Source organism: Myodes glareolus, chromosome 1, assembly GCF_982192425.1.
Source record: "Myodes glareolus chromosome 1, mMyoGla1.1, whole genome shotgun sequence".
NCBI classification, from domain to species: Eukaryota; Metazoa; Chordata; class Mammalia; order Rodentia; family Cricetidae; genus Myodes; species Myodes glareolus.
The window spans coordinates 87583164-87598604 of NC_142026.1; the positions used below are offsets into that span (position 1 = coordinate 87583164).

Below are 15441 nucleotides of genomic sequence, written 5' to 3' on the forward strand. Positions count from 1 at the left end.
CACTCAATGCTGTCTACATGAATAAATAGACTGTCATCATATAACATTATGGCTGTCATCAAATAACATTAAGCATCCATTATGTTGTTTTTAATCCTATCCTCAACTAGATGATGAACTCTTTAAAGACAGAAACTATTCCTAACATGGTCCTACATTCTTGGTATCTAAAAAAAAATGTTCTCTCAACAGTGAATTGGTGAATGTTACACTCAGAACTATATGGCAAAGACAAAATAAACCAATAATCTGTAATTCTGTGTTCAAAAATACTTCTCGGCTATTAAAATGGTGACAGGGCAATTATGTAGGTAGAAAATGTTTTACTTAAAACAAATATAAAGACAGAGATAAAAGAATGCATGAAATACAGGCACAGTAATTTTCAAAGCTTACTATAGATAAATGTTAATCTCAGCTCTAAATAACTATTTCTTTTAACTATGTATTCGAAATATCTTCTCTTTCACCATACTTGGACACTTCTTCCATTCTTTAGAAAGTTAAGCAATCAAGGACTCCACTGAAAAGGAACTGAAGGAGAAGAAGCCCGTGGTGTTAAAGTGGGATAGCTGCCAATAGATCCTGACGCAGGATTTCAGCCCCAAAGGCATATAGGTTACAATCAGTATTTTAAGTACATCAACTTATAAAAAGGCTGCATAGCACTGCCAGGGTTAAGACAGGAATGGCACGGATTGGAGAGATGATTCAGCAGTTAAAAGCACTTGCTGCTCTTCCGGGGGACTCAGGTTCAATTCCCAGCACCCACATGGTAGTCCACACCTGTCTGTAACTCCTATTTCAGGGGATCTGTCACCTTCACAGACATACATGCAGACAAAACACTAATGAACATAAGAATAAACGTTTTTTTAAAAGACAAGAATGGCAGCCTACGACATAATAAGAGCAATAAAGCAAGAACCACAGGAAGAGGGTGCATTCTATACCCTGAACATGAATGCCTGCCCAGTTTATGTGTGAAGAATTCAACTAAGGTTAAATCTTCCATATTCTCACTCAGAACTAATTTCCAATTATAAGTGATTGTTACACAAAAAGAAAACCCATAACATTCAACTATAAAATAGTTTCCTTGCACTTAGCACAACTGTAACAAACATAAAAGGAGGGTCTTGACAAGAAAACCACAGCTCTGCAAAATCTAATTACAAATAACCTTATTAAAGTATTTTTAACGACAGATACAGTGGTCAATGACTGTGTTGTAGACTATTATTTTAAGATGTTACACTTGTTTATGCTGTAGAACATTTGTTTAATGATGCAAAGATGTGTTGTATTCTTTTATCTCGCATTTGTTTAACTCTGTGAAACTATGTTACTTTCTTTGCCTGTCTAAAACACCTGATTGGCCTAATAAAGAGCTGAAAGGCCAATAGTGAGGCAGAAGAAAGGATAGGTGGGGCTGCCAGGCAGAGAGAATAAAGAGGAGAAATCTGGGAAGAAGAGATCTAGGAGGGGAGAAGGAGGAGGATTCCAGGGGTCAGCCACCCAGCTACACAGCAAGCTACAGAGTAGGAAGAGAAGTACATAAGATAAACATAAAAGCCAGAGGCAAAAGGTAGACAGGAAAATTTAAGTTAAGAAAAACTGGCAAGAAATAAGTCAAGTTAAGGCTGGGCACTTATAAGTAAGAATAAAGCTCTCTGCATGTATTTATTAGGGAGCTGGGTGGTGGGCCCCTCAAAGAGCAAAGAGTAAAAAACAACCAAAAATATTACTGTAATATCAGCAACTATAGACCATAAACAAGATTTTTCCAAGTTTGAAGAAGACTGGACTACATAATAAATGCAGGCTAGACAGGACAATATAATGAGATGAAGGAAGGAAAGAAAAGAAAGAATTTGAGTCTAATAAATGAGACCAAATAACACAACGTGCAACAAGGACAGCTCCCACTTACCCTGTGACTTTATGTCCATGGTCACATATGGAAAACTCCCAAGCACTGCCATGACCTCTTCATATTTGTCATCTTCAAGGAAGTGCAGCAGACTATGACGATCTGATTCTTTTAAACTGACCAAATCCTGGATAGTTTTAATTTTGTACTAAGAAAATAAAAAAATAAAATTTTTCATAAAATGAAATCTAGTGGAATGCTAACCAAAATAAAATCCAGCAACTTCAGAAAAAAAGTTAACAGTATGGACATTTCAAACCAAGACCACTAAAACTAAGGTTGTTTTACTATAAATTCATTACAGGCTTATCTAAAAAAAAAAAATCAGAAAAACATAAGTAGTACAAAAGTCATACAGAACATTGACTCAAGCAAGAACTACTGTCCTAAATTTATCTATTTTCAGTATTAAGAATAAAAAGCTTCCAAGTACAAATGGCCTCTAAAGGTTTCATTATGCAGTAAGTTAAATGAACTTAAATTAATTGAAATTTAAGTACTAGATACTTAACTTTTATTTTCACAGAGATTAAATCATGAAGTAGGTAGAATTTCAACTCTAGGATTCTGTATAACATTGATGAAATCTATAATGGCAATATGACTAAAGGACTTGGATAGAGATTTCTTAGATTGCTACTACTTTAAATACCACCAAATCCAAAGTCTATCTTCTACTTACTTCTAATATATACAAAGTAACTTTTTTTCCTTTTATTTTCTTAAAACAGGGTCTCATTGTGTGGCCTACACTGGCCTCATGTTCACTACTTAGCCTAGGCCTCAAATTTATCACAGTCCTCTTGCCTCAGCTTCCCAAAGTGCTGGGTACATGGGGCTCACTACCACACCCAAAAGTCAGAATTATAATTTCAGTTTCTTATACTTTCCAAACTTTTTAAATTTCTATATAGGTTTGAGATATTCGCATCTACAATATTTTATAAAAAAGAAATTATCTTTACTTAACCGGTATATCCTCCCTCCCCTTCCCCTTCTCCCTATGTAATTAACTGGTACTGAACGCAGGGTCTTGTGCATACCAAGCAAGCACTCTTACCCTGAGCTTCATCAGCAGTCCACCAACAATATTTTTATGAATGCTTCATTTTTTTTATTTTTGTTCATACTCAACTATAACAATTGCCCAACCTTTAAGTCAAAAACAAACTGAAAAGTATATGATGTACTCTTACTTGGTACATACATTGTTGCAATGTAAAAATAAAATATTAATTGCTAAATTTCACTCAACCCAAAATAGTAATTCTATAGTGGTAAATTATCATAAAACTACCTAATTAATAAATACTAACAAAAGATATTGTAAATCTAAAAAATCCACAGTAAACAAGTCTGAAAAACTTTATTTACATTACCTTGTGAAACAACAAGTTGCTAAACTCTGGCTAGAAAGCAGTCAACAAACCTTTTTATGGTTCGAAACTCTCCGAAGGTTGTCCTCCTCAATATGAGGGAGCTGCAGAAGGGGAGACTTAAACTGCTGGAGGCCTTGGACAGCCATCTGTGAAAGCTTCATACAGTTTTCTAAGGATGCCAAAGTTGGAGCACGAAACTCCCTTTCTTAGAAAGAATAGAAAAAAAAGAAACAAAAGGGCTGTACTTCCTAGACTTTTATTAAAAGGAATAAAATCACACTAACATTCAACACCTAAAATTCAAGATCAAGATATCAAGTTTTCCTTTAAAAACTACAGAAACATGTTAAAAATACATAAACTTGGTCAAGTACTACTCAGCAACAACCATTAATTTAACAAAAGTCTCTGTGTCAACTCCAGTAGTACCATGACGTGGTGAAAAACACCTGTAATCCCAGCAGCTGGGTGGCAATCCCAGCACTCACGGGGCTGAGGCAAGAGGATGATGCTTTCAAGGCCAGTATAGGCAATGCAGTAAGATGCTACCACAAACACACAAATTCTCAAGCATCCTCAGCTGGGCACAGTGGAGCATAGCGGTAACCTTATTGCTTAAGAAGCTAAGGCAGATTTGACTACAAAGCAAGAACCTATCTCAAAAATAAAAGAGTAACTAAATATTTTGTGTTTTTAAAATGTATTTTTACTTTTGCATTTTGAAGGCAGCAAGATCTCCCTATGGAGCCCAGAATGGCCTCAAACTAGACCTTTGCCTAACACTAACAAGTGCTGAGATTACAGGTATAATCCATGCTTTGCTGAAATTCTTTGTATTTACAAGCTCCAACAGCAGTAAATAAGGAGATATTTTCAATATTCCCAATGTACTGTAACATTACCAAGCACTAAAATCACCCACAACAACAAACTATAAACAGTCTCCTTTTTTCAAGCATCTTCTTTTCCACTAAGAGCCAAAAATTCCTTTTCTTTTCATACACACACACACACACACAAATTACACATCATTCCAATTAAATAATTATTTCAAACTCACTGTTAAAATACAAAATAACTAAAAACTATTCAGAGGAAAGAAAAAATTCAAATCACTAAAAAATAAAACAATGAGAAAAATGAGAAAAATCATTAACAAATCTGAGTAACCTGATCGACCCGGTATACAGAATTGTAATTAAATACTCATAAATCTTTAAACTGTGAAATATACTGAGCAAATGCTTATAGGAAAAAGTCCAAATTAATTATATTTCCTCCTCACCTTCACGGCTCCTGGCCATTATTATTAGCTGGCAGATTACATTAACCATTTCTTGAAGCAGAGCAGGACATTTTTTCAGCATGAACTGTTGATCTGAAAAATAAAATAAAATAAAACAAAACAAACCCTGAAATAAACCATTCTAATCTTACAGTGAAAACATCTCTCCCATTTGAAGGTCAGGCTAACACAAATTGTCCTGGCCCATAAGTATTTCACATAGTCTCAGAATTTTAATGTTCAAATGAATATTTCTCCTCAACATCACCGCAAAAAAGTAGATGTCATTACTAATACAAGATGTAGCAAAGTCAAATTTTAACATAATGGTGTAATTATGTACTTATTACAGCCATTCCTTATTTTCTTTAAAACAATCCTAATCAAAAACTCAGTTCTAATCTTGCTATCTTTGAGAACGTTCTGCTTATGCTCTTAAGTTTCTATAACTGTGGGTTAATACAAAGACCATGAATGAGAATAAAATTAACTAAATACAGAAAAAGAGGAGGAGGAAGTTAATTAAGGGGGGGGAGTAAGTTTGTAAAAGCACTTATGGTACAAGTCTTACCACTGAGTCCAATTTCCAGAAACAAACAAGCAAAATCAATGGATTGGCAAGATGGTTCAGTGGTTAGGAGCATTGGTTGCTCTTCTAGAGGACAGGTCAAGTCCTAGCACCAACATGGTGACTGACAAACAAAGGTCTGTAACTACAGTCCCAAGGGATCTAATACCCTCTTCTGGCTTCCTCAGACACTGAACACATATGATACACGACACCATTGCAGGCAAAATACCCATGCACATCAAAATAAAAAATAAATTAAAAAAAAATTAACAGTCTGGGAATGTAGTTTAGATGATAGAGTATATGCATTGCATATGCTAGGTCCCAAGTTCAAATATCAACAATACAGATAAATAAATGCTATTATTATTACTATTATTACTATTATTCATTTGAGGGACTGGAGAGACATCTCAACAGTTAAGAGCACTAGTTACTCTTCCACACACACAGTGGCTCATAACCACTTGCAACTGCAGTTCCAAGGAATCCAATGATGTCTTTATGCCTCTGTGGTACCAGGATATACATGAAGGCAGATAAAATTAACTTTTAAAATAAAATCCATTAGATTTGGTACTCAACCTAAAAAGCAAGTCCTTGTGTGTGAGAAACGACTAGCAAAAACGAATATGACTATATATATGCAAAGAACATTAGTAACAAAACTAGTTATTTATTTCAAAAAACTCTAATGACAAAGCCTAAAAATGTTCCTTCCTACTACTCTAAGCATCCTTCCTAGTACTAAGTACCAAACTGTCTTATTTGCAGGAGTCCTGGATTGCATTCATTAGCTGAACAATGATGGGGTGGTAAGATTTCATTCAGAAAGAACATTTGGTTTTTTTTAAGGATGACAAGTTTTTAAGTTTCAACTGAAATACTACAGCTAAAAAAGAAATGATATTCAAATCAATGATCTCTCTGGAAACACTTTCAATTCAACCCACGGCCTTTGTTTTAATAGATATTTCAAACACTTATGAACATTTAGGTAAAGATGAAACCTACTTCTCTGTAGCTACTACTGAGAAATGGGGGAAATAATGTTGGATTAAGAGTGTCATATATTTGGTGTGGGAAGTCCTTCTGTATATATATTGCTTTTATTGGTTAATGGTTTCAGCCACTGGGTTAGCAGAATAGAGCAAGGTAGGAATGCCAAGCGGATAGAGGAAAAAAGAAGGAGGAGTCAGGGAGATACCATGTAGTCCCCTAAAGAGAAAGACGTAAGCCAGAACCTTACCGGCACACCACAAGCTTTGTGGTAAAATATAAAATAATAGAAACGAGTTAATTTAAGATATAAGAGCTAGCTAGCAATATGCTTAAGCTATTGGCCAAATAATATTATAATTAATATTGTTTCTGTGTGATTATTTCAGGTCTGGGCAGCCAGTGATATTTGCTGTAAATCTACTTGTGTTCCTCTAAAAAGCATTCAATCTTTTCTCAAAATCACTCGGAACCAGACATAGTGATGCACATCTATAATCTCAGTCCACAGGAGGCTGAGGAAGAAGGGTCTTCAGCTTAAGTCCAGCCTGAGCAACAGAGCAAGCTCAATAACATCCAGAGGGACAAAACTAAGACAGTCTCAAAAAGCAAAGCAATTTAGGAAATGCTTTTACTAACCTGCAATTATTAAACATTTTCTTTTCTGTTTGTTTGATTTTTGTTGTTGTTGTTGTTTTTGTTTCGAGACAAGGTTTCTCTGTAGTTTTGATGCCTGTCCTGGAGCTAGCTCTTGTAGACCAGGCTGGTCTCGAACTCACAGAGATCCTCCTTCCTCTGCCTCCCGAGTGCTGGGATTAAAGGCGTGCGCCACCACTGCCCGGCATTAAACATTTTTATACAGACTATTCTGACCTTGAAATAATACATTTTGACATTTGCCAAAGCATCTGATGTAGATTTTCACATGATTTGTAAAGTAATTACATACATATAGATTGTTTTGTTTGTTTGTTTTTTGAGACGGAGTTTCTTTGTAGCTTTGGAGAGTGTCCTGGAACTCGCTGTGTAGACCATGCTGGCCTTGAACTCACAGAGATTTGTCTGTTTCTGCCTCCCAAGCGCTGGGACTAAAGGCATGCACCACCACCACTTGGCACATATAGACATTTTTAAAGGAACATAACAACTATTTGATTGAATAAAAAAAAAAGAACATCATGTAAACACTAAATCACCAAGACTACTTACATCTGTTGCTTTGGTTCCATTAAAACCCTTTAAATATCAGAGTTACAATACCTTCTTCCAGGGTCTCAGGAATTTTCATTCTAGCAAGATGAGACAGTAAAAGAACTCTGGCCTTAAGGCTATATGGACAGGTAAGTGGAGGCTCATTCTTCTTTAAATTTATGCTGCCAATTTCTCTGATTAGCTAAAGCAAACAAAGTAATTATTCAGAAACATATCAAGAATCATTCACTTTTTTACTGTATTGCTCATCAAGAAACGTATAATAAGATCAGCCTAACCTGTGGTATTAAAATATTATCTGTTGGTCTGCTTGTGGCATCTTTATTATATTGAGGATCAAATTCAGATGCTCCAGATAAAACCATGATGAGACCTATGAAAACAAACAAATATAATGATAAATAGATATTTGCTTATCTATTAATTCCTCTTCCTGAGATACCTCCTACAGTAAAGCACCTTTCTAATCATGCACAACACAATGCTGAAAGTCACCTGGCTTCCACTACTGACAACTAAATTAATATCTCATACTAAAACAAAAGAAACTGTACTTTTTAAAAATGTACACAATAGTTACCTATCCCAAGTGAGTATAAGTGTTCATCAGATTAAGGGCACAAAAGGACTGGAATAATTAAGGTCACTTAAAATAGCATGTTTCTATATGTGTTCCTTAGAAGCCTACTAGAGAGCATTAGAACTTCATTAGAATGCTGCATGTAAAAAAATGCCCTTCAGTTAAGTAAGGCTGGGAATAAGGAATTGCCAAGAGTGAGAGATTCTCTTTTGTAGTGAGCTGCTTTGTGCCGCACCTTAAAGATGGCAGATGGCGCTGGCCTCTGCACTCCACCCCCCCCACCCCGGGTGGTATGTGCTTTCAGTTGTAAATAACTCCATACGTGGCTAAAGCTAAGGATCTGGCTTGTTTCTGTGTACCTGGACCTATCCGCATTTCCCTCGTGGCTTGCTGGAGTTGGCTACCCAAAGGCTAGGTGTGGGCTGGCTTTCCCCAGGGTCAGAAGATTATTCAAGGTTTCCTGATTAAACTGCATTGAGAAGAGTCAGGTGTTGCGTTTTCTTTGCTGGCCAAAGCGACGAAACACTCTTTATTCCATGACTTCTCAGAATTTCAAGTAAACAAAAATTCTGGAAACTTGGAGAGTTTTATGGAAATGCACATGATTCCCTACCACATGTATTATCACCCCAAAAGCTCTAGAAGGACTGACACTATGATCACCAATTTCATCCTAGATATGAATATCATCTACCTTTAACAGAGAAGAAAACATACAGGTGATGATAAACGAAAGGTTGGGCTACAGATACTGAAGAGTAGAGACTACAGTTCTAGAACCTCCTGGTCAAATGACCAGGGCAATGGTCTTATTTCTCCTTGTACTTTAGTTTGTTCAGATGTGTCCAACACACAGTAGGAACAGTAAACGTGTGACCTATTACTGTGTAAAAAAAAAAAAAAAAAAAATTGAGACAGGGTCTCACCATGTAACTTTGGCCTGGAACTCAATATGTAAACCAGGCTGGCCTGGAACTCATAAAGATCTGCCTGTCCCAACCTCTCAAATGCTAGGGCTAAAAGCATGCACCACCACACCAGGCTCAAATATTTTTATGTTGGGGGAAGAAAAATAACTGTTCCAAAGACAGCTGAAGAAAATGTAAATAAATTCACCAGCTAAACAATGCTTTGTGGCAGAATTATATGAGACTAAGTAATACTCTCAGAAACCAGTACCCCACAGGCAAAGCAGAGCACATGAACCATTTTTATAAGTAAGATCCTATACTACTATTTCAATTGAACATAAGGGTAATATGTATGCACAACAGAAAGTAATACTCATTTTTTTCTATAGCTTATACTCACGATACATAGTGAAGGGGTTCACAGACATTTTTGTTCAACTATATCATCTATTTTGACCATATCTGCCACTCCTGTTCCAGCTAGTACTCTTCCTTTTCCCAGACAGTCTTGCTTCAACTTTCATGTCATATATGTATATACATGGGTGTGTGCATACATTAAAAACCTAGGAGCTACTTGAGAGAAATCATGTAATGTTTAAGTCTCATTTATTTCACATAATAGATATCTACTGGCTAATTAATGTTCCTGAAGCTTCCCTAAGTTTGTTCTTCCTTGAAGCTGAGTTAAAAAAAAAAAGATGGTTGATATATATATATATATGTATGTATGTGTGTGTGTGTATATATATATATATATATATATATATATATATATATATATATATTATCTTCCTTATCCATTTACCTGTTGACACCTAGGCATATTCTACAGCTTGGATATTGTGTACAATACCACAGTAAACACAGATGTGGAGGTATCAGACTTAGTTTCCTTTTGGTATATTCCCAGAAGTGGCATAGTTTATTATATGATAACTCTAAAGATTTTTGAGGAACTTTCATGTGTAGTGGCTGGACTAACTTACATTCTCACCTGCAACTACATCCTTGCCAGCTTTTGTTAACTGTTTTCTTAATATCAGAAGTCTGACTAGAGTAAGACAGAATCTTTCTTTCTTAAGAAACACTGAATCCCTGGCTGGCCTGACTATGTAGATCAGTTTGACAACAAACTTGTGGCAATCCTCCTACCTCTGCCTCTTTGAGTACTGGGATTACAGGTGTATACAATCACAAGAGATCTTTTAATTCTTTATGTGTTCTAGAAATTCATCATCTCTCAGTTGTGGCTATCAAACATTTTCTCCAACTTGTAGGTCAACTCCTTACTCATTTAACTATTGCTTTGCTATATAGAAACTTGGTAATTTTATACACTTTCATTAACGACATAAATTAGTCATCTGGGAAGAGGGAACCTTAACTGAGGAAGTGCCTACATAAGACTAGCCTGTAGATATGTCTGTGGAGGAATTTTCTTTATACTGATGGAGGAGGTACCACTCCTAGGCAGCTGGGCCTAGGCTGTATAAAAACAGTCACTGAATGTAAGACTGAGAGGGAGTCAGCCAGTCAGCAATGGTCCTCCTAGTCTGATTCAATCTGATGAATTATAAAATAGAATCTACTATAAAGAAATATATATCAACATATAAATGACTCAGAAAGCAATACAAAAAACAGCAGTTATTAAGGTTTACTTACGTTTCATATCCATATTTCGAGTTTTATAAACAAAGTATGTGTAAATCTGAGTTGTACGTATTAAAATCTGGTCTCCACTATATCGTATTGACCGATACCACCAAGAGCCCTAAACACAAATAAAATTGAACAAGATACAAAGCATGAAAAATGATAACTGTTAAGCTTGAGGCAGCACAATGTTTTTTGTGAATTTTCCAAAAATTTCTAAAAGCATTGAAGTGCTTGAACGTGTTCCATATTTCAAATAATTTACTCAACAGATACATTGTCAGGTACCAAAACACCAACACAAATCCTCAGGCATGATTAAAATGCTTTAGGTTTTAGGCTGAAACTGTTTAAAAGATAAAACAAGATTACAGCCACCCATTGCTATAAGCAAATAAAGTGGTTTCTAATACATAGTTTTCTAATAAACATCTGATAAGTGTAGAAAGCATTTTTAAAATTTTATTTAGCTTTTTGGGGCAGGGTTTCTCTGTAGTTTTTTTTTTTGGAGTCTGTCCTGGAACTAGCTCTTGTAGACCAGGCTGGCCTCAAATTCACAGAGATTCGTCTGCCTCTGCCTCCCAAGTGCTGGGATTAAAGGTGTGCATCACCACTGCCCAGCAGGAACCATTTTATAGCTGACATATTTTTGTTAATATTCTCAAGAAATTGAATCTTACACAACAATCCTATGAAGAGGTCAAGACAGATATATAGCAGCACCATGGAGCCACACAAACTCCAGGATCAAAAAGAACACAAAGAAATGATCGATGAAAATTATAAACTTTTTGGTAGCTCTGCATTATAGTACTTACACAGTTATTTTTTAAAATGAGGCGGCTGGGGGTTGGGGATATGTCTTAGTGGTTAAGACTGTGTACTGTTCTTATAGAGAACCCATGTTCTGATCCCATCACCCATATCAACTAGCTCATAAACCACTCCAGCTCCAGGGGATCCAATACTCTCTTCTGGACTCCATGAACACATACACTCATGTGCATATACCCTACACACACATACATAACAATTAAAATTAAAATAGGCTGGGTGTGGCAGTGCCTTTAATCCCAGCAATCAGGAAACAAGAGTAGGCAAGCTTGAGGCCAATCTGGACTATCAAGTTTCAAGCCAGCTAAAGTTAAGTAGTGAGACCCTGTTTCAAACAATAACAACAATATCTTTAAAAAACAAGAGACTGCATTGATTAAATTCTAAGAATCAAAATCTTATGGAGCAACCTCCCCCCAAAATTAATAAAAAGTGGTAGAACTTACCACCACAACAGGAAGGATAACCATAAATGCCAATCCATACACAAGTAAAACCTAGAATTTAAGAGAAAACAGCTGTGCCTTGATCTGGTAAGTTAAGACAACATTCAGACTTACAAAGAGAACCCACTATTAAAAGTACTCTGCTATTTGGTCCTATATAATGAAGGTACTACCTTTTTGGGTTTTTGTGGACAGTGTAGCTGAAGTACAAACAGATTCAGAGCTTGTCCTAGGTCATACAGGTTAACAGTGTTACTATATTCAAACTCTAGAGCTTTTGTTTGCTATGCAAATCACCTTGTAATTTTTTATGTACTGATATAACAGATAACAGCAAACGTTTTATAAATTTGTCTCCCTTCCAGTCAAGCACTATCTATATTCACCTCTTGCAAGTAGTGCTGTGAAATAAATTAAAAGCCCTTACAAACTAAGTCCAGTGTTTAACTGCAAATTTGCCATTTCATTATTTTTATTTGATAGTAACTATTGAATTTTCACCTACAGCTTCATCTAAAATCTGTCGGCTATCTTTCCCTTTCCTCTTAGTCCCACAGTAACCCTAAATGATAGATGCACTTACAAGCAGTTAAGTATAGAAGATTACCAATTTTAATGTCACAAAATAATCATTTTCAAATTACAGCTTGCTTTTAAGGCTTAAAAAAGGCTCCTCAGACCAGCAAGACAGCTTAGTGGGTAAAAGCGCTTGCTATTAAGCCTAACTACCTGACTTCCAGCTCCAAGCCCCACATGGTAAGCTATAACTAACTCCAGGGAGTTGTCCACTGACCTCCACACATATGCTGTGGCCTGGGCAATCCCCCAACCCACACACGAGCGAACGCACACAAAGAGAGAGAGAGATTTAAAACTAGTAAGAAAAAAAATAAACTAAAAATTGAAACAAAACAGTTCCTAGATAATTACTTCCATAAAACCTCAAGTAGTAAATCATCAATCTTTAAATAATATATTAGGCCAATTCCTGATGTCCTAGGGCTGCAGCAACTATCAGTGATGGAAGTACATCTGATGTCCACTCCTTCCTAGTATAGAATAGGTATGTTTCAATTTAACATAAAGTAGCTTAGTCTGAGTAAAGACGAAATAAATATGTTAAATTATGAAATCACCTTAGATAAATATGAGTACCATAAAACCTAACAGTTCTCAACCAAAGTTAGGACACTACCCAAAAATACTTTCAAAATAAAATAGTAAAATTTAAAGGTTTTAAAATTACATTTAGGATACACTGTTGCTAGGCAATGGTGGCACAGTCCTTTAATCCCAGCGGGGGCAGAGGCAGGCAGATCTCTGTGAATTTAAGGTCAGCCTAGTCTACAGAGTGAGTTCCAAAACAGTCACAGATACATAGAGGAAAAACCCTGTCTCAGGAAAAAAAAAACAAAACAAAACAAAAAACAAATAAAAACAAGCAAACAAACAAACAAGAGAATATTGTCCTAACCTGAAGTGTCATAATGAGAACCAATTCTTTCTCGTTATGTATCTTTCAAAACACAGTAACAAATAGCATGCGAGAGTTTATTTGTGAAAGCTTTCACTATATTACACCCTAATACTGTAAACAACAAAAATATATTAAGAACATCAGAATAGGTTTTATTTAAATGCACTCACCAGAATTGAATTTTTCTGGTCAACTATCCAAGCTGGTAAGGCAATTCCAAAGCTTGTAGCTGAAATAAAAATAAATCATTTTTCAAAAGACTCTGCTTTCAATTTTATTTATCTTTATCTCAAAATTAAGTTTTCCCCCTATTTCCCCAAAAAAACCTCAAGATTATATTACATCTATTTTCATTATACAAACTTAGAATACATGCAGACTTTTGAGAGACCAGAGCAGGAGAACCACTAAAATTCAAGGTCAGCATGGATGACAACCATCCACAACTCCAATTCCAGGGCATCCAACATCCTCTTCTTTTATACACACATCAGTAAAACACATAAAATAAAATAAATTTGAAATAAAAGAAAAGAAATGCTTGTTGTTCTTTTAAGACCCAGGTTTAGTGCCCAGGCCCACATGATGGTTCACATAACTCCAGCTCTAGGAAATCTGATCCCCTTTCTGATCTCTGGGGGCACCAATCATATATGTGGTACACAAACATAAACATAAGCAAAACATATATGCGTGTGTGTGTGTGTGTGTATATATACACATATATGAAATGATTTTTAAAGAAGTTCAATTTATTAATCTAACTCCTTGGGCTAACTCTCCCATAAAGAGAAAAATCAATATTTCTCATATTCTAGTTAATATTTTTTTATAATATACAATACTATCAACATTTTTATATTTGCTGTACCTTGAGGCCCATCTGGATTTCCAAATTCTTCCCAATTTTTCCGAGACTCTTCATCTGTTAAACTATCATGAAGAAAACAAGATATCAAAATTAGAAGGTCATTCCCCAAAATAAGTATTCAAATGTAAGAATTTCATTAGACAATTAATACCTTTGTTTTTAGGTTTACTTATTTTAATTGTGTGAGGGAGTGCGTGTGAGCGTGTATGTGTATCTGAAGCACAATTAATAAAAACTCGGTCAGAAATTGGGGTTCAGTCTGAAGATCTGAAAAGTAAAATAGCCAGCCTCTGGCTCTTACCTTGACCTCAGTCTGAAATGGCAATTCTGCCTCCTGGAATCTCAAAATGAGACAGAGAACTGTCTTTTGTCGTCCTGACATCATTGTCCTTGTGCCCCGCCCCCCTTTTATTCCTCTCTAGGGCTGGGATTAAAGACACACACCACCCAATTTCTATGGCAACTAGGGTGGCTGCTGGGATTAAAGGTGTATACCATTATGCATAAAATGATTAAAGGTGTGTGTTACCATAATCTGGTCTATAAGGCTAACCAGTGGGACTAGTGGGATTGAGTGTTTCAATCTCAGATCTTCAGGCAGTCCTTATTTATAAATTACAGTTGAAATGCCACTACATTTCCCTTTTTTGTCTAAAAATAAAAATAAAAAAGGCTATAATATAAGAAAACTATATACAATAAGTACAATGACTATATACAATATATACAGGCAATAAACGCATCAAAAATATCTAGTCCATTTGCATTTAACAAATTCAGAGAAAATATTTCTTATCTATCCTATCTTGGTGAATCCAAAGTCTTGTACCTAATTTACTTTCTATCATAACTTGCTTTCTGTGTCTGGTAAACTACAACTATAGTTATCTAATCTTCAACTCCCTCAGAGACCCAAGAAGGAAATAATATTAACTGAGTAAGCAGGAAATGCAAGAAGCAACTTTCAAAAAATGTGAGTAATGACAGAAACAGGTGGCCGCCTAGATAGTCATCCAGAGTTTTTCTGCAATGTTGGAGCATCCATACACACTCATGTGTGTATGCTACTAATTCCTAGACTTTGATATGAATTCCTGATTAGCTGAAGTTTAGCCAATTAAGTCAGATAAAATTCAAAGACTATTTACTATATCTTCTAAGAATATAAGATTTTAAGAGACTTTTATTTATTTCATAAGTCTATTTTCTAAAATTTCTCCAATGAGCACATTAATAATTTAAAATATAGTAATTAATTCCAAAACAGTGGTACTATGTTCTCAA

At 35.5% G+C, this 15441-nt stretch overlaps 1 protein-coding gene across 2 annotated transcripts in view; it reads right to left on the reverse strand.

Moving 5' to 3' along the window:
• Sec63 (SEC63 protein translocation regulator) overlaps positions 1-15441 on the reverse strand; it is a 78796-nt gene that overhangs the window by 26124 nt on the left and 37231 nt on the right. For both annotated transcript variants that reach the window (XM_085690846.2, XM_085690844.2), the window contains exons 5-13: positions 14158-14219; positions 13457-13515; positions 11810-11860; positions 10539-10647; positions 7658-7752; positions 7428-7560; positions 4598-4690; positions 3363-3517; positions 1934-2081 (exon numbers count right to left, since the gene is read on the reverse strand). In XM_085690846.2, coding sequence (XP_085546972.2) covers positions 1934-2081; positions 3363-3517; positions 4598-4690; positions 7428-7560; positions 7658-7752; positions 10539-10647; positions 11810-11860; positions 13457-13515; positions 14158-14219 — 905 coding nt within the window. The remainder of the gene's footprint in view (positions 1-1933; positions 2082-3362; positions 3518-4597; positions 4691-7427; positions 7561-7657; positions 7753-10538; positions 10648-11809; positions 11861-13456; positions 13516-14157; positions 14220-15441) is intronic.